This window comes from Vespa mandarinia, chromosome 4 (assembly GCF_050613455.1).
Source record: "Vespa mandarinia isolate Hongniang chromosome 4, ASM5061345v1, whole genome shotgun sequence".
Lineage (NCBI taxonomy): Eukaryota > Metazoa > Arthropoda > Insecta > Hymenoptera > Vespidae > Vespa > Vespa mandarinia.
In genome coordinates, this window is record NC_140813.1 from 2,263,208 (window position 1) to 2,285,952 (window position 22,745).

Genomic DNA, 22,745 nt, shown 5'->3' on the forward strand with positions numbered 1-22,745 from the left:
AAGGATTGAGAAGAAGAGAAAGAAGAAAAAATAGACTTTGTATTGAATCATGTTTACGGTACCGAGAGGGAAGGAATAAAAATATCTAACGTTCGTTAACGATACGTAATTATCATATTCTTTTTTTTCTTTTTTTTTTTTCATTTTCTTGTTTTTTTTTCCTCTTGTTACCAGTAGTAGCGATCATTACTACCAATCCTCTCTCACCACATATCACGCAGCGATATATTTTTACTTTACAGATTTATATTTTATACAAATTACTTAGGCATTGTGATATTCAGGTTTCTCTTTGCTTAATTATCATTTTGGTTTGCTCTTGCTACCATTATCTCGGCAATTTACAAGCCTTTCGTTCATTTATACAAATCAGTACCTTTCCCACGTCACTTTGAAAAAAAAAAAAAAAAAAAAAAAAAAAAAAATTTCTTGAAGTTTATTCAATCAACTGTGCGTACAAAGAGACCTTTATATTTTTTATAATCATAATTTTGGTAATAGATCATTACACCTTGGCAATCGTCCTTGCCACGAATGGACTAAGAAATACAATATGTATACAACGTTATAGCGACTTACTACAAAAGTGAACTGTACATACGACTATCCCATATATAATAGGTCTTCTATGTATGCAGAGTTGTGAAAAAAGAAGAAAAAAAAAAAACACCCCCCCCCCCAAAGAATAATATATCGAAAATTAGTAGTCACCCCCGTCGTTTTCTTTCTTTTTTTTTCTTTTTTTTTTTTTTTTGTTTTTTTTTTCCTCCAGAGATTTCCTTTCTTTGTATCACAAGTATTAATATTACAATTATTTTTCTAAGATAGAATCTTACTTCCTCTTTCATACACAATTGTAGAATATAAGCGTTTTGTTTATAATTCAACGTCTTTCTCGTTAAATTTAAAACGATAGTTTGGCCGTGTTTATTCTTTTCTTAGAAAGACCACGCTTGACATAGGAACACTTTGAAGCAGTGTCTTTATAGATGTTTAGGAAAAAATCAGACTCTTTCGCTTTGAATTTTATATTTCTTCAATGTTTCAAGAAACATTATACTTCTTCTTCTTCTTTTTTTTTCTCTCTCTCTTTTTAAATAAAATGCTTCTTCGCGCTCCTCTTGAACCATTTTTTTACAAGATATTTGTTACTATGTACGGTATATATGTACAAAGAATTCATTTATGTGTTCGACAATTTATCTTTCCTTTCTAAACGGCTAATATTTAAAAATGATTACATTTAATTACCATACTCTGTGCTGTGGGAGGAGGAGTGAAAACTATTTGTAGAGTGTGTATTTTGTGTTGTCTTGTGTGTATCGTATGCACGCGCGCGCACATGCATATATATATAATATATATATATATATACTTTTTTGTCTACGCAAATTAATATTATGTACATTGTATTTTTTTTTATATATATATATATATACTATGTGTGTTATATATATAGTATTATTTTTATACAATTTTCCTGATTTTTGCTATTTCTCCCTGATACACCAAGAGAATCGTTCGTGAATGTTCTTTTACACTTGACACATAGCAAAAACTGCCTCTCTTATGCTCTTATATAAAGTGGTGAAAATGAAGATGACAATGGCAATGACGAAGATGATAATAATAACATTAGTATGAAAAACAGTATAATGTGTAAATCAATATAATAGTTAGATTTAAAAATAATAACAGTAGTATAATATAAGTATTAGCGATTAATTTAATCACTAAGATGTACCCGCGTGGTTTGGATTGTAATCACTGATCTAATGCAACGTAAAATACATTACTAAAGATGGTGATGTTACAATCATTATGTCTCTATTCATATAAAGTCAAATTAGTCTTTTCCATTTATAATATTTTGTTACAAGATAGTACAAGCAATGCCGGCATAATCATTTTCAAGTGTTCTCTGTCAATGAAATAAATTCAATGTTATATTTGTTTGGAAATTAAAAGTTTCTTCCTTTTGTTGTGACTTTGTTCTTTAATAATAATACTATCATCGCTAATGTTTTGTATTTTATTTTCATTGTTGTTGTTGTAGTTGTTCTATTTTTACTAGACATCGAAAAACGCTTGGAATGCAACGACATTAAACATATAAATTAATGTTAATGCATTGTTATATTTTATTATCTCGAACGATATACATATAAAATATGTAAGACTTTATATTCGTGAGGACTAACGTATTCTTAATAAATATAAAAAAATATCCCTTTTCTATTTGTTTCTTTTTCCTTATAAGAGAACACTTGTATATCCAAACATTTTCAGCGCTCGTTAAAAAAGTTACTGCATTATCCGTCTCGCTTGTTTGTCAGTTGTCTATTATTATCCAGCCCCCTGTCATTCACTGAGTCCAAAAATCTTAATCCAATATGCCCTGTACATTGTTCCTGCGTACACGATGTTTCAGGAAAATATTTCAAGTGTTTCCAAGTGTTTCATTGAGTGTGTAAAAAAGCAAACATTTTCTTTTTGATTAACATCTTATTTTCTTGATAGCGCGATCCACCTATTCTACAGATTTTTAAATAAAAACTTTGCTCCTTTTTTTATTTTTTTTTTTTATTTTTTTTTTTATTTTTTTTTTCTTTTTTTTTTCTTTTTTTTTTTTTTTTTTTTTTCTTTTATATATTAAGTCGAAAGGCCACTGTTCAAGGCCACAGGCCATGACAACGAATTAAATTTAATTAACGAGAAGTTTTGTCGTTTCCGTTAATTTGTTGTAATTCTCAGAGACAGTTTAATAGCATTCTCATTTGAACATCTTGTACATTGGAAAGTCTTTCTCTCGAGCATATTGATTCTAGACTTCATATCTGTAAATTGACACATCACTATCCTTACATTCATCCTCTTTCACACTTTCAAACATACCCTATGCATCGAATGACACGGAGCGTAAATTTCAAAACGCTTTTTGAACGTTAAATGCAAGGCAGCATAATGTAATTTTAAGATCTCGATCGAGTTATGCAACTAATATTCAGGTAACGAGATATATCCATTCTCTATTCACATTTGTTTTCTAATTATCAAGAATAGTTTTAAAAATAAATATAATAAAAAAATGTGTACACACACATACAATGTATATGCAATATAATATTTGCAGACGTTTTGTTTTACGCTCTGCTAAATCGGACTTACCTTACCAACTAGTAAGGCTTATCATCAGTCACACACAAAACAATTTTTATAATTTATACCTTATATTTATTGCCTGTCATTCGGTGCACGCGCTGTTAAACAGGATCTCTCAGTGTGGCGTAATGAATATTAACTATTTCAACTTAGTCTATACACACGCACTCACCGAAATTTCACGTAACTCGATGAAGGTTACATTTAGGTATGTATTGATTCATATCTAAATGCCAACCTTTTGTCAAAGCACAGGGATAATGTGTAACAGCTTTACATCCGCGTTTAACGCAACCAATGTTCGCGCCCGTTAAGCCGCAAGAATCACAAACCGACTTTGCGGCATCCCACACAGCTTCTTGCAAACCAGTCACTCTTCCACCTAGAAAAAAAAAAATATATATATATATATAAATATATACACACATATATATATATATGCCTTTGGTACCGATACCGAACGTCATCGATCAACATTTTCAAACTTACGCATATACTTACCAGCCATATAAACACCAGCAGCCCAAACAGCACACTGTTCATGAAGCCAAACTTCCCAACGTTGTTCCTCACCAGGAATTACGGTCATTCCAGTAAACATTGCATTGGTATTACTTTCAACCGAATTCCTTTTCTTTTTACTCATTTTCGCGGAAAACTGATCGGCCAGTCCAGCGTACCTCAAACTTCTTTTATTCTTTCCACCCTTTTTTTGTTCTGTCGTTATCTCCTGTTCGTCAGCCGAAAGGATTCCATCTTCTAGCCGTTCTTTTCCAATTAAATACGGACCAAATAAATCACTTAAAACACCCGCTGGAACCTAAAACGATAATAAATAATAATAACAAACGTTATAACGCAGTAATGAATTATTTTCTAATTTGTAGATATGCATATATGCATACCGTGTAAGTTCCCGGTGCAATATGTGGACCTGCCAAATTTGGATGAGGTCTAGATGGATCCCCTGGTATGACACTGTGGGGGCCTTGTTTGCAAAATACACAAACCCACGTAGAGTCAGTCGTATGTGCGTCATATCGGGACGATAAAGTAGAACTAAAAAGACCTGCTCTACTGACTTTACCTATAAATAAGAATTAATTGAAGTGTATAAAAATCTTTGTAAATTTTCTTTGAAATTATATACGTACCTCTATAATCTAAATCGTTTTGATGACTGAGCCTTTTACTTCTCCCTGCATTTCCATTGCCGATAGTTTTTCTCTTTTCTTTATTCTTTTCTTCCTCTTCTTCCCTTGGCGCATTAACTACTTGAATACTCAAAGGACTATCCCTTGGTCCTTCAACGTGAACCACTGGGCCACGAGACCTAATGGAACTCGCGTTTGATCCCGAATCATATGCCATTTCCCGATATCCTTCGATCTTTGTATTTTTCTTAACCTTCTTTGAGAACTCTTGCTTTTTCAAACTCTTAGACGTACGTCTCTTTTTAGAATCCTTCTGAGGTGATTCACTACCGACATTTCCAAAAATATTCTCTGTAGATCTAGAAATTTTCCTTTTACCTCCCTGTACCTTCCCTTTCTTCCCTTTCTTTCCTGATAATTTGGCATCTACCGTAGAAGATACATCAGTAGGCTCTACATTTTGAGTGTCTTTATTAGTTTGCAAAATATTATTTTCGATATTTTCAACCTTCGTAATATGTTCACTTTGACCCGAGACAGAAAAGTCTACTTTAGTTTCTTCTTTTTTAACGTCTGGCTCTGTTTCGACGATTCCGGCAAACATCTTCTCCAATTCTGATTCAACTTCATTGAACGGATTTGTATTATTAACAGCCTTTGGACTCGTTACCTTTGAAAATTCAGTTGCATCGTCGCTGGATTTTCTCCGCACCCTTTGATTCGCCGAGGTCGAATTTGTAGTAGAACTTTCACTACTTCTCCGCCTCCTAACCGGTTGATTTTCTTCGTTTCTTTCTTCGACATTATTTTCACATTCGTTTTCGTTTTCTATCTCGTTTTCGTTATCACGTTCGTTTTCGTTCTCGTTTATATTATCATTTATCTTTTCATCTAACCTCTGCTCTACGCTCTCAACCTGTTCTTCTACTTTCACAGCTGTCGTTGGTGTACAATTGACTACTACTACTTCTTCTGGTATCGATTCCCTCGTTCTTGGTTCCGTTGGTTCTGTCGGTTCAAGTTCCATATCTTCTACTTCTGTTTTTGAATCTTTACTAAGTCTTACGGGTTTCTCTAATTTTCTTTTCCTACGTTGTTTGGTATTATCATTGGAATCGTCGTTACTGAATGCAGGTGATACAACCTCGTCTTCTCTATTTGGAGATTTTGATTTTTGCCTTTCAGGTGACATGCTTTTAACGCTCGATGTATCCTTTTCCTCAACCGGCATTACTATAACGGAACCTATATTTTCAGTACCACCGAGCTTCTTATTTCCACCTTCTAATTTTTCCAATAAAGAGTCAACACCCTTTTTACCCCTTTTAGGTAAGTTCTTGGGTGACCTAACACTCGTTTCTTCGTGTTTTTTGTCCCGTTCGGAAGACGATTCCCTTTTAGGACTATCTGTAACATCCTTCTCCATTTTTGACGTTAGATTGACGATAACAGGTAAAACATTCCTTGGCACTTGTGCAATTACACTCAATGTATCTTTACTTTTCGTAATTTCTGGTTCCTTCTTATCCGCGACCACACGTTCGATCGTTACACTAGGCGGCAAATTAATAACTTTTTGTGCGAAACCATCGACACTTATCTCCTTAATCTTATCGTGGATATTAGCAACACCTTTTAAGTTGCTTTCGAAGTTTTTCACTGTAATTTTTGGAGTCGTTATTTCTTTTGTCGATAATGACACTGGTTCACTGACAGAATTAGGCGTTGGAACAGACGAACTAATTCCACTGTCTGATGAGGTTTCCCCATTAAGAGGTATTGGAGGAGAGATTATGTTTCCATTCCGACTACCTTTATCCACATTTCGTGCTGTTAAACTAATGGGGATATCTTGAGGTATACGAGAATAATTTTCTGGGATAATATCTGATGTAGCAGAAAGATCAAGTGTGTTCTGAGAACCTGGTGAATTTCTGTATTGATTTTGGTTTTGTCTATTGTCAACTAACATTTGTAAACTAAACAACGGATTGCCAGGAGTATTAGATGGCGTAACAGTTTTCGATGGAACAGTAGGTGTATGCCATGTTGGCGGTGCTTGAGTATGTGCAAGTTGTGGAGTCAATTGTGGCGTTAAATGAGATGCTCTTGATATAGATGGGTGAGTATAAAAGCCAGCTGGATTCAAAGCAGCACCAGGTAATCCTGATGGGTGAATATTTAAGCCTACAATATATATATATAAACACATTGTGAAAGGTCCAATACGTTAAATACTTCAATAAAAAATATTACAGTTACCATAAAAAATGTTACCTTGACCCTGTGTCATCGTGAGATGATTCCAAACTGTTTGAGGTGGAGGAGTGCCAACCGGTGGTCGGCTGTGACCCGGATATTGTCCCGACATTGCACCTGCTTCCCAATTTCCCAGTGTGATCTTAGAAGCGGCAGTTATGGGATCTATACTCTCAGCTTTATCTAATAACTCCTCCGTGCTATACTCTTCTTTGATATTACTGTATCTGTCATTCAAGTTTGTTCCTCTTCCCCTTTTTTCATGTGAAAGCATAAATGTTCGTCCCTTGAAATATTTGTCTAAGAAGAGCTTACTTTCTTGTTTCAAATTTATATCCAAAGCAGATTTACTATTCAACTTAATATCCGTGGATATGTTCTCTTGGGCTACATTAGATTGTGTTGTTGTATCACATTTAAATTTACATGATAAATTATTCAAATTCAAGAGTTTCAATAAATCATCATTCAATTCTTTGTACTTCGCCGCAAAAGAATCGTTCGTGTTGCAGAAAAAATCTGTTTGTGTTATAATAGGATAACTTGTCTGTACTGTTCTCTTATCACCAGCAGCAGGTAAATCTAAATAAGGATATCTTTCCTTTATTTTGGCGTCTTTATCACGATTGTAGACACTTCTCGTGGCATTTACTGACAAATCAAGAGGTTTGTTGACTTCTTTAACAGAATTGGATGAGAAATGATTAGAACTTTTATAAGATGCAGGTACATGCACAGAAGTTGGGCACAATGTAGTGTTATCAGCTGATTGAGAATATTTGGATAAATAATTGGAATAATCAATGTTTGCGTTAAAAGCTAATTTTTGTGCCTCTGACAAACTTCTGTATTGATCTTGCCAAAAACTACATTCAAGGTCACTCTTCTTCTTGACATTTATTAAATTATCTTTTTCTTTTTTCTTTTCCCCCTTCCAGGGGATTTCTTGTTTGCCCCCGTGGCCTTGAATAGTGTCTAACAAGGAATTTGATATTGTAAAATCAGCTGTCCTCGACACGTTTAGCTTTTTCGAATCCAGCACTGTGTTGTCAGATTTAGACTTTGATAGATCTTTAAACCTGTTAATATGTCGTTTAGTCACGTTGTCTATATCCAATTTATTTTCTTTCTTGCAACTCAGGTTGCATGTATCTTGCACGTCACAACGTGCTACGAGTTCTTGTTCATAATTCCATGGTAAGTAATTATATGACAGCGCCCAATTTGGCGCAACTTGGGATATGTAAGGTCCTGTAAATAAACATCTATAATTAGAATCTTTCATCTAAATAAATTACAAAAAAAAAAAAAAAGAAAAGAAAAGAAAAAAAAAGAAAAAAAAACAAACAATCAAATATACAAACTATAATGAAAAAGACAGTTTTACCATTGCTGGTTAATTCAGAGTTAACAGAATGGGTCACACCATAATGTAGCCTGGGAATATTCACAGTTTGTTTGTTTAAATCCTGTATGATTTGCAAATAAAGTTGATCGTCTGGCAACTTTCTATTTCTCCACAATATTGATTCTTCTTTTGAGTTAATACGCTTGTATATATCCGTGGTTTCTGTAATAACATCCAAAAAACATATCAAATATATGAAAATAAATTATTATCCTACCTAGATCTAATTTTAAGACAATCAATACAATCAAAAGAACTATTCATGTATAAAGTAATCACAAAAGGATCTTCTACACACAGGACACTGGAAAAAATTTTGTTTTAAATATTCACAATATAATCATTCAAACATGATTGTTGAATGTAATACGGAAACATCAATTAACAAAATATTGAACCTAATCTCACTGTTTTATCATGGACGATGGATTAATTATTAGTTGAAAACGTATGATTACTCTTGATCAACATATATATATATATATATATATATATATATATATATATATATATTTATATATAATTGTATACTTTTAAAGGAATAAAACTGACTAAACGTTTTGATGTTAATTAAAATATTCCATAGTAATTCTTGAATTGATATAACACCAAACTAAATAAGGTTCATCCATTTGACTAAATTATCCCTCCTATCCATTCTTACTTTCTTCACTTTTCATCACAACCCTAATCACATTAAATAGATATAGAAGAAAACATTTCTTGGATGACACAACTGGGATCTCCTCTCTTCGTTTTTAAACCAAACATCAAGGTAGCGCGTGCAACTTGCAACGTGTAACATTAAGAGTTAATTCGAAATCATTGTAATATTAATGGTTATATGGTACACTCGCATATTTGATAGTTTCACGAAAGAAGACGCGATCGGTCGACACACGGATTCGCGTGATGATGGACCGCCGAGAGATTTAAAGGAAGAAAAAATCGGAATAGTACGTAGAAAAGAGGAAGGGGGTTAGAGGCTGCGGGGAGAAGGAGGAGGAGGAGGAGGAGGAGGAGAAGAAGAAGAAGAAGGAGGAGGAGGAGGGGAAGGGAGGAGGAGGAAGGGAAGGGAAGGAAGGAAGGAAGGAAGGAAGGGAAAAATAAATGTCCATTAAGAAGGCCGAAAAAACAACACGTTAGATATTTCACGGGGAATAATTTTCTCGTCGCCAATACTACGATACGAGAGAGAGAGAAAGAGAGTGAGTGAGTGAGTGAGTGAATGAGAAAGAGAGAGAGAGAGAGAGAGAGAGAGAGAGAGAGAGAAAAAAATAAAGGCAGGAAAAGGAAAACGTACGGCACTGTGCGTCGAACGTTACTCTCTCACGAGAGAACGACGCGCGTCTCGATCATTTTTTTCAAGCGTATTATAGACGACGGAATTCGGTGGGGCTTTTTTTCCTTCTTCTCTCTCTCTCTCTCTTTCTCTCTCTCTCTCTCTCCTTTTTTTTCTTTTTTCCTTTTGCCAATTTCGTAGGGACACGCAACGTACATATGTAGGGTGCGTATATGTGTATTTGTATGCGTTATGTATACGCGTATGTGAGTCCGTGGTTAGAAGATGTGTGTGCGCGCGAGCGGAGGAATATGCGTACCACCGTTGATCGAGGCACGCACGCACGTAGAAGTAGCAGCAGTAGTAGCAGCAGCAGCAGCAACAGCAACAGCAGCAGTAGCACACACGCGTGTACAACCGCGTATACTATACACGCTCGTTCTTTCTTTCTCTCTCTCTTTTTCTCGCATTCGCACTCTCTCTCTCTTTCGCTCTCTCTCTCTCTCTCGCTCTCGCTCTCTCTTTCTCTATCTAGCTCTCTTTCTCTCTTAACTGTCGTACACACGATATACACGCATACGTATACGGAGGCGCGCGGCAGAACGTTAGCGGCGGCAGTGACGGTGGCGGCGACGACGACGAAGACGACGGTGGTAGCGAAGACGACGACAACGACAACGACAACGACAACGACAACAACGACGACGACGACGACACAGAGAATCTCACATAGAGGCAGAGAAACACGCACTCACTCGCGCACTCACGCCCGACTCTGGAACGCGAAAAGAGAAGACACTGCCACGATTTCTTTTAACTATTTGCCTTTGCTTCATCCATTCCTTCAAATATCCATTCTTCGTCGTCGTCCTCGTCCTCCAAAAAGAAAACTCCCTTGTAATTATTACGAACAGTAAGAAATTGGCAAGAACTGTTTCGCTTTGGGCGCGCTTAAGGCCGTCTTGTCGATGGTAGCGCGTAGAAAGGCGGCAACGAGAACGAGAGAGAGAGAGAGAGAGACAGAGAGAGAGAGAGAGAGAGAAAGAGAGAGAGAGAAGAGGGGAGGGGGAAAAAGAAGAAGACAAGGCGAGCCAGATAGACGAACAGCAGACAAGACAGGGAAGAGGAGGAGAACCGCGTGTTCGGACACGCGGAGCAACGTGCGCTCTTAACGAAACGCTAACCACCTACGCGACGACAACAAATACTCGTTGAACACGTCTTCCTTGGACACGATGTACGACAGATCGGACGTTGTTGTCGTCTTCGTCTTCGTCTTCGTCGTTGTCTTCTTCTTCTTTTTCTTCGTAAATGATTCGCAGGAAGGACGAACGCGTTGCATGTTGCAACGCTATGAAAGAGAAAAAGAGACAGACAGGGGGAGAGAGAGAGAAAGAGAGAGAGAGAGAGAGAAGCGACAAGCGACAGAGAATACGAAGGAAGGAAAGAAATAGATAGATAGATATAGATAGTTAGATAGATAGATAGATAGATAGATAGATAGATAGATAGATAGGTAGATAGACAGATGGATAGAAAGACAGACAGGCAGGCAGGCAGACAGATAGGCAAAGAAAGAGACAGAACGTGAGAAAAAGATATAGAACGGTACTGCACGGTTTTCCTTTTTACCGGCACGCGTGCACGCGCCGCAACAACGTTGTACCGTGCATCGTGCACAACTTCGAGAGGGGGAAAAGTGTAGCGATCGGGAAGGGGAGGGGAGGAGCGCGCAAGCACAACACACCAACACCCCGACGGGACGTACGCGACACGGACATGGGTGCCTCTTTCTTTCGCGTAAATCGATGAGCGCACTCGATTTCACTGGGTTTTCTCGCCTCGCGAGACGGATCCTCGAGGACAATTAATACTGTCCTAATAGGACGTAGTTTAGGCACCGATCTTTTGATCTCCTCGCGTGATACGCACCTTACGCACGGGGCCCTAGCCGGGGGGGCTGGCGAATTTACGATTTTCGGCCAAAAAATCGTCGGGGCATCAACCAAAGCAGAATTTCAACAATGGTGGCCGCTAGAGAGCGAACCGTACGCAAACCGTCGACACCTAGCGGCGGCGACGCGAATCATCGAAACTTCTCTTTCCCTCGCTTCCTTCGTATATATGTATATATATATTTATATGTGTGTAATGATGTGTTGCACGGGTGTGTATGTTTCGTACTTTTTTCTTTTTTTTTACTCGCGAATCATCCTGCGAATCGAAAAACGCAACTTTTCACATATTATATATATATATGTATATATGTGCGTGCATATATATTTTCTTTTTCTTTTTTTTTTTTTCCCTCTCTCTTTCAATATTTTCCAACAAATTTCTCTTTTAAATATGACGTTCGTTTTTCATCGGGGGGGGGAGGGGGGAGGGGGAACATTTTTCGTCGAGACAATCTTCCTGTGAAAAATATTCATGTTCGATCGTGAATAGCGATTTTAAAAGCCGGCGATCGTGCGTAATGTCCGCCGAATGACGCGTATTCCTTTTTTTCTTTTTCTCTCTTTTTTTTTTTTAAATTATGCAACCTGAAACGACGAACTCGGCGATATATTTGTTCGCAAGATTTTTTCTTTTTCCTTTCTTCATCTTCTTTCTTTTTCTTTTCTTTCTTTTTTTTTTTTTTTTTTCTTTTCTTTTGAACGACGAACAAATTTTCCCGCGGAAAATCTCTGTCGTCGTTTGTTTCAGATTTGTCGTCGACACGTTCAACGAAGAAATCGTTCATTGCAATCGAGAAAGTCGCCCTCCTGCATGCGATTGTCGAACTATGATACTATAGTATTCGAATCAAGAGAATATGTCCGTGCCAATCAACATTTTCTTACGAATTCTTACCGATCCAACAGAGATACATATCGCATGACCGATGTCCCACAATGATGATTGGTTGTTTCTTGATATTACGAAAATTTCCCGTGCAAACGAGTCTTAATGTTAAATATAATTTTTCATTGTACGTTTCATTGTATGTTTCATTGTATGTACGTTAAATTACATTTATTGTATATATATATATATATGTACGTATATATATATATATAGCGATCATATGTTTAACATATATGATCATTGGTGTAAATCGAATGGACAATTTTGTATTGTTTGTTTGTCTCTCTCTCTCTCTCTCCCTCTCACTTTCTCCTTTTTTTTAACATTATTTTTAAATATTTAAATCTATCACAATGTCTATATAAAAGAAAAATTAAATGGACATATTTAATATAACAATATTTCTTTCGACAAATAAGCATTTAATGTTAACAAATTATTCTACATATCGATCTATATCAAAATATTTACTTTTTAAATTTAATTATATTTTTTTTTTATACTATTTCAAACGTCAAACTTTGATATTAAAAATAATACATGCGTTTACAACGAAATACATTTATTAACTTTCAATATATATTACTTATTGAACCGCGGCATATCGTTTACTATTATATCCAACATTTTTACAAAATAGTTCGATGATCTTTAAGATGATATACGTATCTATATAAATATCTAATTTTCTCTATTATCAACGACGTAGTTAGTCCCAATGTTTCTACATGTCGTGTGTGTGTATGCTATGTATATATATATTATGTATATATATGACAAACGATGTGAATTTGGTTATAAGCGATTACGAAATTCGAATGTAAAGGATTCTACGCATTAAAACGCGGGAATAAAGTTAAACATCAGTGTCCTTCTCGAATCTTCTTAAAAAAAAAAAAAAAAAAAAAAAAAAGACAATACTCGATATTGGATAATCGATAGTTTCGAAAATGAAACTAGTTATTTTTTATATTGTCACGTTTTGGATTATACATTCTCCCTCTCTCTCTCTCTCTCTTTTTCTGTATATGTGTGCACTACCTTTTAGAGACACAAAATTTTAATCTTATTGATAAAAGAGAAAATTCTGTTTCGGAAGAAGAAACAAACGCGCGCGCTATACGAATCGTACGAAATAGAATCGATTTTATTGGGAATCTGAACGTTTTATACCTGTAATGTTACTTCGATTATTTTTATTCTTGTAACGTATACATATATGTATTGTATATATATATATATATATATATATATATATATATATATATATATATTTTACTTCTTTTGTATGACGCCAATCGCAAAGAGGAGCGTTGCAATGACGCAACCCGTCAAACCATACTGACTCGAGAACACGTCGAAAATTCTACGGCAGAACCTCTTTAGAATGTTCCACACATACGTATGATTGAACATACGAACGTTGCCATGTTTTAATGTATACGATACGTACGTACGTATGGCCCCCCTTCGTAACGTTTGTTGCGTCAAAAGGAAAATGGCGTTTAGTTCGTGTCGTCTGCTCATTTTGACAGTTTACGATACGTTACGCGTTACCTCGATAATTTTCGTTTAAAAGAAAATTTCCTTCCATCGATTATTCCTCACTCATAGTTTATCCTTATAATATTAATATTATATTCAATTTGTATAAAGAATTCGTAATATCTTTTATTTATCGTTATAATAAGATAATAAAATACGGTATATACATTTTTTGTGTTCAGCAGTAGTAATATTAGTAGTAGTAGTAGTAGTAGTAGAGTACTGTCGTCTGCTAATCTGACAAGAGCGCAGAATCGGTAATCAGTCGAGTGACAAATGATATGGCGTACGGGTGTGGATATCGAATCGTCATGGGGATTGTATTATTTGTGAAACATTAATGAAAATGAACATTAGTAGACTTATTTCCGAATAACATGAACGGAAGGTTTTACCTTGTGATATATTCCCGATGATGGAGGCAGAGGTTAGAGTCTGATGACGTCCTTCAAGTATTTTCTACTATAGGTTGCAAATTGTTATGAATATCATATGCAACACGAATGACGTGTGATCTATTGCCAATGTGCAAGCGATAGTCAACGTGTGAATTTCGTAATAATATATAAGGGAACTATATACTTAGTTCTATTGAGTCAATGTTTCATTCAAATTGTCATGTTATGCAAGTATAGATGCAATTTATTATACAAGTAAATATCAAAGTCCATAAGAATGGTTCCTTAATAGTTACATTATAACATTATAATATAGACTGTTTAAAAATATTCTATCAAAGAGAATTGGAATAACCTATGAATGTTTAAGACCTAATGGTTAATATAATCTCTAGTCAGAAAACAGTCTAAGATAAAAAGCTGTATATTGATGTTGAAAATGTGATCAATCTTTGGCATTATTGGTTTGGTACCAGTTCAATCTATGATACAATAGTGTTTCTTGTAAGTAGACAAATTATGAATATATGATCGTATTCGGTTTGTCTATGAGATATATTACATACATGTGTATATATATATATCTGCATATGTGTGATTGATACAATAAAATCGAGTATCTTTGGAATACTTAAATAAAGGAAGGAGTATAATAAAGACATAAATATAGCCAAAAGAACTGAATTTACAAATATATAAATTCCAAATGACTTTATAAGTATCTAGGCTGTTTTTAGAAACTACCTTGCAGTACATGGTACATAATTTTACATTGGAAACAATTGTATATATGATGTTTCTATTGAAATATAACAATACCATTATTATATTAATGATGGATTAATAATTTATTAATCACTGCATTAGCTAATAATATTATGGAGCAGTGTAAAGGAAACGATACCTCTAGCATATCGAATGCGACAAAGGCAGATATATCACCAAAATCAAAACAAAAGAAAAAATCTCTATGTCAGATGCTTATGAATAAAAAGACCAGAGTTGGATGTTTGGAAACATCTTATAAAGACGGGGATTCGAATAAGAATTCTAAAGCTGATAATTCACAGCACGAATCTCATACCAGCACAAAATTATCTTTATGTTGTGCAATGACTGAACGCAGTAGAACACCTCCTCAAAGTTTAACCGCTAGTAGATTGTCTCCGACAACTTTAAGCAGGACATCTGTAAAATCAGAAGTAGCTTCTGTTAATGGTAAATGTCAAACAGATGCATTAGTTGAAAAACAAGAAGTTTATATGACATATGTTGATCACGAAGCTCATGAGAGTAATATAAATAAAAAAGTTATAATGCGAGAAAAGGAGCAACGCAAGAGTACTTACACAGAAGGTAAGACACAGAAAAAAAATTTCTTTTACAGTAGAACAAATATTAGTTGTTTCCTTTCTAATGTTTGGTTTTTTCTTTTTTTTTGTTATTTGCATATTACAGTATATTAATTTTATATACATATATACTCTTAGGTAAGAGAAACTATTTTGCTTTATCAATAACAGAATTGCATGAAATTGTTTAATATTTTATTAACATATATTTAGAAATATTTAGTATACAATTTATCAATGATATTTTTATTTATAATAACATGCATCCGAAATTGTTTACATGTGATGAGAATATATCTTTTAATACTGATTATGTCATTCGAGAAATGAAAATATGACCTTCCATATCCCCACCAAATTACATTCTAAGATACTTAATGAGTAAAGAGATAGAAGTGTGTCAGTGTGAAGTTCTATCATAGTATGAACAAAAGTGAACCGGTCAGTTGATGCTCAATCTTGAAAATAGACAAATGTAATAAGTATTGGTAACCTTGAGTGTTAATAGTGTTGTTTGAAAATGCCATCAAGGAAAAAAAGGAAGAATTCATTTCTTAATAAGTTAACTAAAGTATTTAGGAAGAAAAGAACTCATGTATCAGAAAGGCAGAAAGATCATTCTTCTGAAGAGATTACTGAACAAAAATCAGAACTTCAACAACAACCACTAAAACATATTACTGATTCTAATGAACAAATAAATACAAGTGTAAAATCAGATATTAATTTTCCTGTAACACGTAGTTTCTCAAGTAAACATATTAATGATGAATGTAGTAATACATCAAATTATTTTAAAACTTCTTCTGTGAGTTTATCTGGTGAAAATAAAAATTTCAATATGTTGGGAAAACAAGAAGGGGTTATGTATTCTGGCTCAGATAGATATATACATATAAAAACTGCCTTTCTGAAACAAGATAATAGATTAAGTGGGTTTTATCAAATGCAGCAATCTAATGCTTCTGAAAATAACATTCAATCAATTGATAAAAATCAGATAAAAATAATGAACTCCTTCACTAAAAAAATAATACAGAATTCAGAATTGAAGAATGATAATGTTAATGAATCAATTACAACACACAAATTTTTAATAAAAGAACTTAAATCAACTACCCAAGAGAGTAGTGAAGATAGTGACTTCTCTGCAGAGTCTACAGAAGATGAAATCGAGGAATCTTCAGAAGATGAAAATATACAAATGATCAATGCTGAAAGGGATCAAAAATATATAAAGGATGACTATTTTACAAAGGGGAAGTATATTACTTATTTCTTCCTGGAAATGGAAAGGCAATTCTACAATCCTTCAGAAGTTTACAGTATGGTTACATACCATGATACTAACACTTGTGAAAAACCAGAACACAAAGGTATAAATTAACAAATGAAATCTATGCGCTGCTTGAAATTTAATTATTGCGCTTTTTCTAGCAATTTTCATTTTACTATTATGAAAGTGCCAAATTATCCCCAGTATTTAATATATATTATAGTGGAAAGCAATGTTATTTATCAAGTTGTAAGTTTAGTGTAAGTTTATAAAATATAAAGATTACAAAAACATAGAGTACAATAATATGGCACCATTAAAATCCATAATTTCTATGTCCTTCACAATTATCATGCTTATATGTCTTTACCCATTGTTGTATCAATAGAAAATACCCCTGGCATATATATATATATATATGTATATGTATATGTATATGTATATGTATATGTATATATATATATGTACACATAATTTTGCATAATAACTATACTTACAAATAAATCCTTAATATATAAACAAAGTTAATATGTAGTGATATGATGTAAGTAAAGATATCAGAGAACAGAATCAATATGAATTTTACACAGATTTTAAAATACATACAAGCGTTAGAAACGTAATAGACTGTAATTGAACCAATTTAACCCCATTAGTGAGAAATTTTGTAATATCATTATCTATAAAATTTCTATGTACAAATGCCTTTTGTAAACTCATATTTAAAATCGTATGTGTAATATTTCAATGTTCCAGATGAAAATTCTTCTTCTGGATCAATGTCTCCAATCTCTATGCAGTTAAGACAAAGATTACTTCACAGAAGATCTGCTGATAATCTAGTAATAAATTCTCCAACAAATTCTATGCGACATTCTAGTCCAGAATCTGTGAAAAGTGTACCTATTCAACTTAAACCTCGCTCTACATCACATGATGCCTTGTCAAAGAAAAAAGATCGTAAGCTGCCTACAACAACTGGAGAATCTACAGATAGTTTGGCAAAACAGGCATTACTTGCTGCACAAGTATTAAATTTAATTCCTGCACAAAAAGCTAGAGAAAGGTATATGAAGTATGAAAAAAATATTTTACCTGGAAAAATATATAAATCAATTTTAAAATTAAGTATTTTATAATTACTATATCTTTTTCCTTTTCTTTTCCTTTTTTTTTTCTTTTTTGTGTAGAAATTTTCTACATGGGAGAATTGCAGCTAATTCATTGCTTGGTCCAGTGGAACTTGAAAAAGTATTACCAAATCGTGAATTAAAAATTTTTGTTGGAACATGGAATATGAATGGGCAATCTCCGCCAAAAGAACTAAATGATTTTATGTTACCTTCAGAAATAGAAACAATTCCTGATATGTTAGCTATAGGAACTCAAGAATCATGCTCTGAAAGAAACGAATGGGAAGCTGCTTTGCAGGAAACATTAGGGCCTTCTCACGTTCTATTAACTAGTACAGGTCTTGGAACACTACATTTGGCCCTTTTTTTGAGGAGAGATCTTATTTGGTTTTGTTCTGTACCTGAAGATGATAGTTTTTCTACTAGAACCGGAACAGCATTTCGAACTAAAGGGGCTGTTGCTTTGGCTCTAATGTTATTTGGTACAAGTTTCCTTTTTGTCACGGCGCATTTAACAGCTCATCAGGATAAAGTCAAAGAACGAGTGAATGATATCAAAAGAATTGTTAGAAATTTGGATCTTCCTAAAGATTTACCTACAAAACATAAAAGCAAAGGTGCACAATTTTTGGAGAATTATTTACGATCTTCTAACTATTTATATATATATATATATATATATATATATATATATATATATATATATATATATATACATACAAAAAGCAATATCATAAAATTATTATCTGTTAAAATTTATTATTTTAGATGTTACTCAAAATTTTGATTGTGTTTTTTGGTGCGGAGATTTAAATTTTCGTTTGGCTCAACCGAGAGAGGAAGTAATTCAATGGATTACAGACACATCTTTCCCGCAACAAGTTCCAGTAAATTTACAAAAGGATCAATTAAAAACAATACTTAACGAAGGTGCAGTACTACGTGGTTTTGAGGAAGCAGCAATCATGTTTCCTCCAACTTACAAATATGATCCAGGCACACAAAACTTTGATTCAAGTAGTAAGCAACGTACTCCCGCATATACGGATAGAATTCTTTTTAAGGGGAAAGGTCATACAAGGGGATATATTAGACGAGTTAGTCATGAAAGTGCTAGTTCGCATAAAGACGGTGCTATAGAATGCTTAATATATGATTCTGTTCCAAGTATTTGCACTTCAGATCACAAGCCTGTATGGGGTGTATTTAAAACAACCATAAGACCTGGAATTGATACGTAAGTGTTTTAAATTGTATTATATTTTTATGATTATATCAATGAATGCTTATATGTATTTTTTCTTTCAGAATACCTCTTGCAGCTGGTTTATTTAATCGTGATATATACATAGAAGGAATTAAAAGACGTGCAGCAGCAATGGATGAGTCCCAAGGAACTTCAAAAGTTTGCTCAATTCAATAATTATGGTACTATTTATAAAATTGCCTAGTAATTTAATATTACTACAAATGTTCGACACATGAGTCATAGATAAAAGAAAAATTTATATAAAAATTACCATGTCACACACAGGTGGAAATACAAAATTTCTTATACATTCTTCAGTTTTATATACAAAAATGTTTTGTATCTATATCGATCACTTTTTTAAAAATATAACCAAGAATTGTTTATATAGACAATTATATATAAATTGCTGTCTGGTAAACGGCGCAAATGAATATTCTAGTCACAAAAAATATTATATATAGTATGTTTTTTTATTAAAATAACAATGTCACATCTAAACGATTGACATATTTGGTGCTAATAATATGAACATTACAAAATTAGAAGAGATGGCATTTTTTGTCATTCCTTGCCTAATTTATGTTACTGCAAGAAAAAAAGGAAAAACTATTTTTAAATAATCAGTGTATGATTATGAACAGTGTTCAAACGTAATCTTTGGATTAATGAAATTTATAAAGCTTCCTCTTATTATTTGAACATGTGCATGAGTAATTAATTAATTCTTGAGATTATGCATTGCACGGTATGATTAGATTATTTTTAATAATATATGTTAAAGAATGGATTTACAAATGACATGGTATACATTTGAAAATTAATATTAATATTTTATTTAACTATTGTTTTTTCTGTTTTTTCTTTTTTTTTTCTTTGCTTCTTTGTTTTTAGCTTTGTTACCATCTAAAAGAATTTTTTATTATGCCGTTATTTCTGCTACATGAAAGAAAAAAGCAAAAAAGAAAAAAAAAAAAAAAGATACTGTAGTACTCAATATAGACTAATATACAGGGTTTATAATATACTTCAGTGCATAGAATTAATTGATAAGTTACAAAATATCAAAGCGGTATATAAAGGCATATTTCAAACAAATTTGAAATTTACATTTAAAAAAAAAAATTGTATTTATTCGTAATATGTTATATCACTGTGTTTGATTAAGTATTTGCATAAGTATATAGCACAAAATTTCTAATAAGGATATAATACAAATCATGTTAATCAAGTTCTTTTATTATTTCCTAGAAGTAATGAACAGTTAATTATAGCATAAAATACTGAGATAAGGTGATAGTTAACGCTTCCATGATGTTTTATAATTTTTCTGCATAGCTGTTCTTACTTCTAGGTACAGTTCTTAATTATTATCTCACCGCATAATTCTTATTTAATATAATTTTTATCCATTATTATAAAAGACAAACGTTGAATTATAAGTTATATGAAGTAATATGCACACTCTATTAACAATATTTTACAGTATTTAGTAGAAAGACTGTGTTTTACAAACAAAATATATTAAGACAAAATTAGTCTTATATTAATTTAATACGCGTTAATAACTTTACGATTATTCCAAAGATATTTCAGAAGAGATGCCTTCATAGTAATTTCAAGTTACAAAATAATAATGGAGATGTAATATGTTTCAATTTATTATTTATTTTATCTAATATACATATACATATATTTATTAACTTAGACGTGGTAATTAGTATTGTTTATAATTATGAATGCTCGCATATAGATCTTTGCTCTATTCACTTTGCTGTTATAAACATTATTTATTCGATTGCATCATAAACTTAGATCAATGTAGAAAACTGTCCCTTTTATGTTATCAATAATTAATAATAATATTGATGGAAAATATGGACCATAGTTAAAAGTCTCAGGGCTTGTAACCGTACCAAAATTTAATAAAGGTTAACTATTATTCCAGATTATTTTAATCTTTATTAAAGCACATCCAAAAACTATTATGATTTCGACGTTAAATAATATAAACAGTTTGATCATTCTAATTATTCGTCGATCGTGTCGTCAAACATAAATGCATATATATGCATATATATGTGATACACACAAACACACACACATATATCTATATATGTCCACACTTAATTTACTTATTCGAATAAGAAAAAATCGATGAACACCTGATAATAAAAATCTAAATTACATTGTAAGATTTCATTGAGTTTTTTCTTTTTCTTGTTTGTTTGTTTTTTTTCTGTTTTTTTTTTTTTTTTTTTTTTTTTTTTTTTTTTTTTTTTTTTTACATAACGTGCAATATGGCAATACTTGGAAAAAATTCTTAAAAGTGTTATATAATATGTGTGTGTGTGTGTGTGTGCACGTGCGTGTATATATATATATATAACTTATAGATAACTTATAAATAAAAAATCACAAATAATACTTTCGCGACAAAAGTATCCAAAGGATGATTAAAATAAAAAAAAAAAAAAAAATAAGAAAAAAGAAGGATGGGCCAACAATAGATCTGATGTTTTTATTGTTGTTATTGTTGTTCTTAACCAAGTAAATAAAAATACTTAGGTATTAAAATTTAAATGTGTGTAGCCATGATACGTGTAAAAAAATTCTCTTGAAGATCAATATCAGAAATATTTACGTAGTCGATAGATAGAATGATATTATCTATAAATTATATACGTATACATATGTAGATATCGTAAGTGAAGTATAAATTTTCTTAAACGTGACAATGTAGATCTTTATTAGAATGAATGATATTTTACTTTGGCACGGTTACAAATCCTGCGATAAATCTCAAAATAAACTCTTAGATTTTCAAAATAATTTGACAGATTTCTTTTCGTTTGTTTTCTTTTTTCTTTTTTCTTTTTTTCATTCTTCTTTTTTTTTCTTTACTTTTTTCCTCTTTCTGTTTTTCTTAACATTTTTCTTCTTTCTTTTTTTTCTTCAATACTGGTTTTTCCTTCTCTTTTTTCTTTTTCTTTTTTTTTTTTTTTTCCAAGCAATTCCCTCATCGTGTTATCATCACGTCATTTAATGTGTTACATAATTCACTACAATTAAACGACATATAAGCATACTTTCTTAGCAGATATATAACAGTATATATATGTTGCCATTCTAAAGTGCCTAATTCAATATATTTTTTTTTCTAGTTTTTATACCTTGATTTGAATGAAAATAAAAAAATAGGAAAGAGATAAAGAAGAAAAGAAAAGAAGAAGTTCATTGGAACAACAAATGAAAGAAAAAAAGAGAAAAAAAAAGAAAAAACAAAAAACAAAAAAGTAGTATAATTTTTTTTTATAATTTAACACATCTTATCCTACTTATCTCGTGCAGCTTGCCTTAACTATGCCTTATCTGGATATACATATTTGTAGTTATTTATAAATTTACGTACGTACGTACGTACGTATATACGTAATGTATGTATGTTAGTATGTATGATGTATGTATGATGTATGATGTATACATGTATGTATGTATGTATGATGTATGTACAATTTCGAAAAATATCGTATTTCGTCAATATATCTTATTGATATCCTTTTCAGATCGAGAACGTATATATGTCTGTTTGTATGTATTTCTTAAAATATCCAGTGAATCACGATAAATTAAAAAAAAAAAAAATATATATATATATATATATATATATATATATATAT

The 22,745-nt window shown here is 32.4% G+C and overlaps 2 protein-coding genes across 9 annotated transcripts; one reads left to right on the forward strand and one right to left on the reverse strand.

Moving 5' to 3' along the window:
- Positions 1–730: 730 nt before the first annotated feature.
- Positions 731–10,724, reverse strand: LOC118451018 (uncharacterized). Of its 6 annotated transcripts, none has more exons than XM_035887110.2 (7): positions 10,457–10,724; positions 7,963–8,145; positions 6,579–7,826; positions 4,317–6,503; positions 4,068–4,249; positions 3,664–3,982; positions 731–3,544 (listed from the first exon to the last, which is right to left on the reverse strand). In XM_035887110.2, exons 1-7 carry the CDS (start codon positions 10,605–10,607, stop codon positions 3,342–3,344), a joined length of 4,473 nt encoding a protein of 1,490 aa, XP_035743003.2. In that variant the 5' UTR covers positions 10,608–10,724; the 3' UTR covers positions 731–3,341. The 6 variants fall into 6 exon arrangements, with proteins under 6 accessions (XP_035743003.2, XP_085512482.1, XP_085512481.1 ...); XM_085656356.1 differs by lacking the exon at positions 10,457–10,724 and adding an exon at positions 10,017–10,398; XM_085656355.1 differs by lacking the exon at positions 10,457–10,724 and adding an exon at positions 9,588–10,007.
- A 2,770-nt stretch (positions 10,725–13,494) lies between these two features.
- Positions 13,495–21,225, forward strand: INPP5E (Inositol-3-phosphate synthase). Of its 3 annotated transcripts, XM_035887120.2 has the most exons (6): positions 13,495–15,411; positions 16,562–16,783; positions 17,440–17,749; positions 17,874–18,433; positions 18,585–19,053; positions 19,125–21,225. In XM_035887120.2, the coding sequence occupies exons 1-6, from the start codon at positions 14,934–14,936 to the stop codon at positions 19,237–19,239; spliced, it is 2,154 nt and encodes a 717-aa protein (XP_035743013.1). In that variant the 5' UTR covers positions 13,495–14,933; the 3' UTR covers positions 19,240–21,225. The 3 variants fall into 3 exon arrangements, with proteins under 3 accessions (XP_035743013.1, XP_035743014.1, XP_035743012.1); XM_035887121.2 differs by lacking the exon at positions 16,562–16,783 and having other exon boundaries at positions 13,503–15,411; XM_035887119.2 differs by lacking the exon at positions 13,495–15,411 and having other exon boundaries at positions 15,620–16,783.
- Positions 21,226–22,745: the final 1,520 nt, after the last annotated feature.

Coding starts and splice junctions, on each gene's coding strand:
- LOC118451018 (XM_035887110.2), bottom strand. CDS start 10,607: ATGCAACGCGTTCGTCCTTCCTGCGAATCATTTACGAAGAAAAAGAAG. Junction 7,827..7,962: donor CTCTGAATTAACCAGCAATG/GTAAAACTGTCT, acceptor GTTTATTTACAG/GACCTTACATATCCCAAGTT. Junction 6,504..6,578: donor TCAAGGTAACATTTTTTATG/GTAACTGTAATA, acceptor TATATATTGTAG/GCTTAAATATTCACCCATCA.
- INPP5E (XM_035887119.2), top strand. CDS start 15,928: ATGCCATCAAGGAAAAAAAGGAAGAATTCATTTCTTAATAAGTTAACT. Junction 16,784..17,439: donor TGAAAAACCAGAACACAAAG/GTATAAATTAAC, acceptor TCAATGTTCCAG/ATGAAAATTCTTCTTCTGGA. Junction 18,434..18,584: donor TACAAAACATAAAAGCAAAG/GTGCACAATTTT, acceptor TTATTATTTTAG/ATGTTACTCAAAATTTTGAT.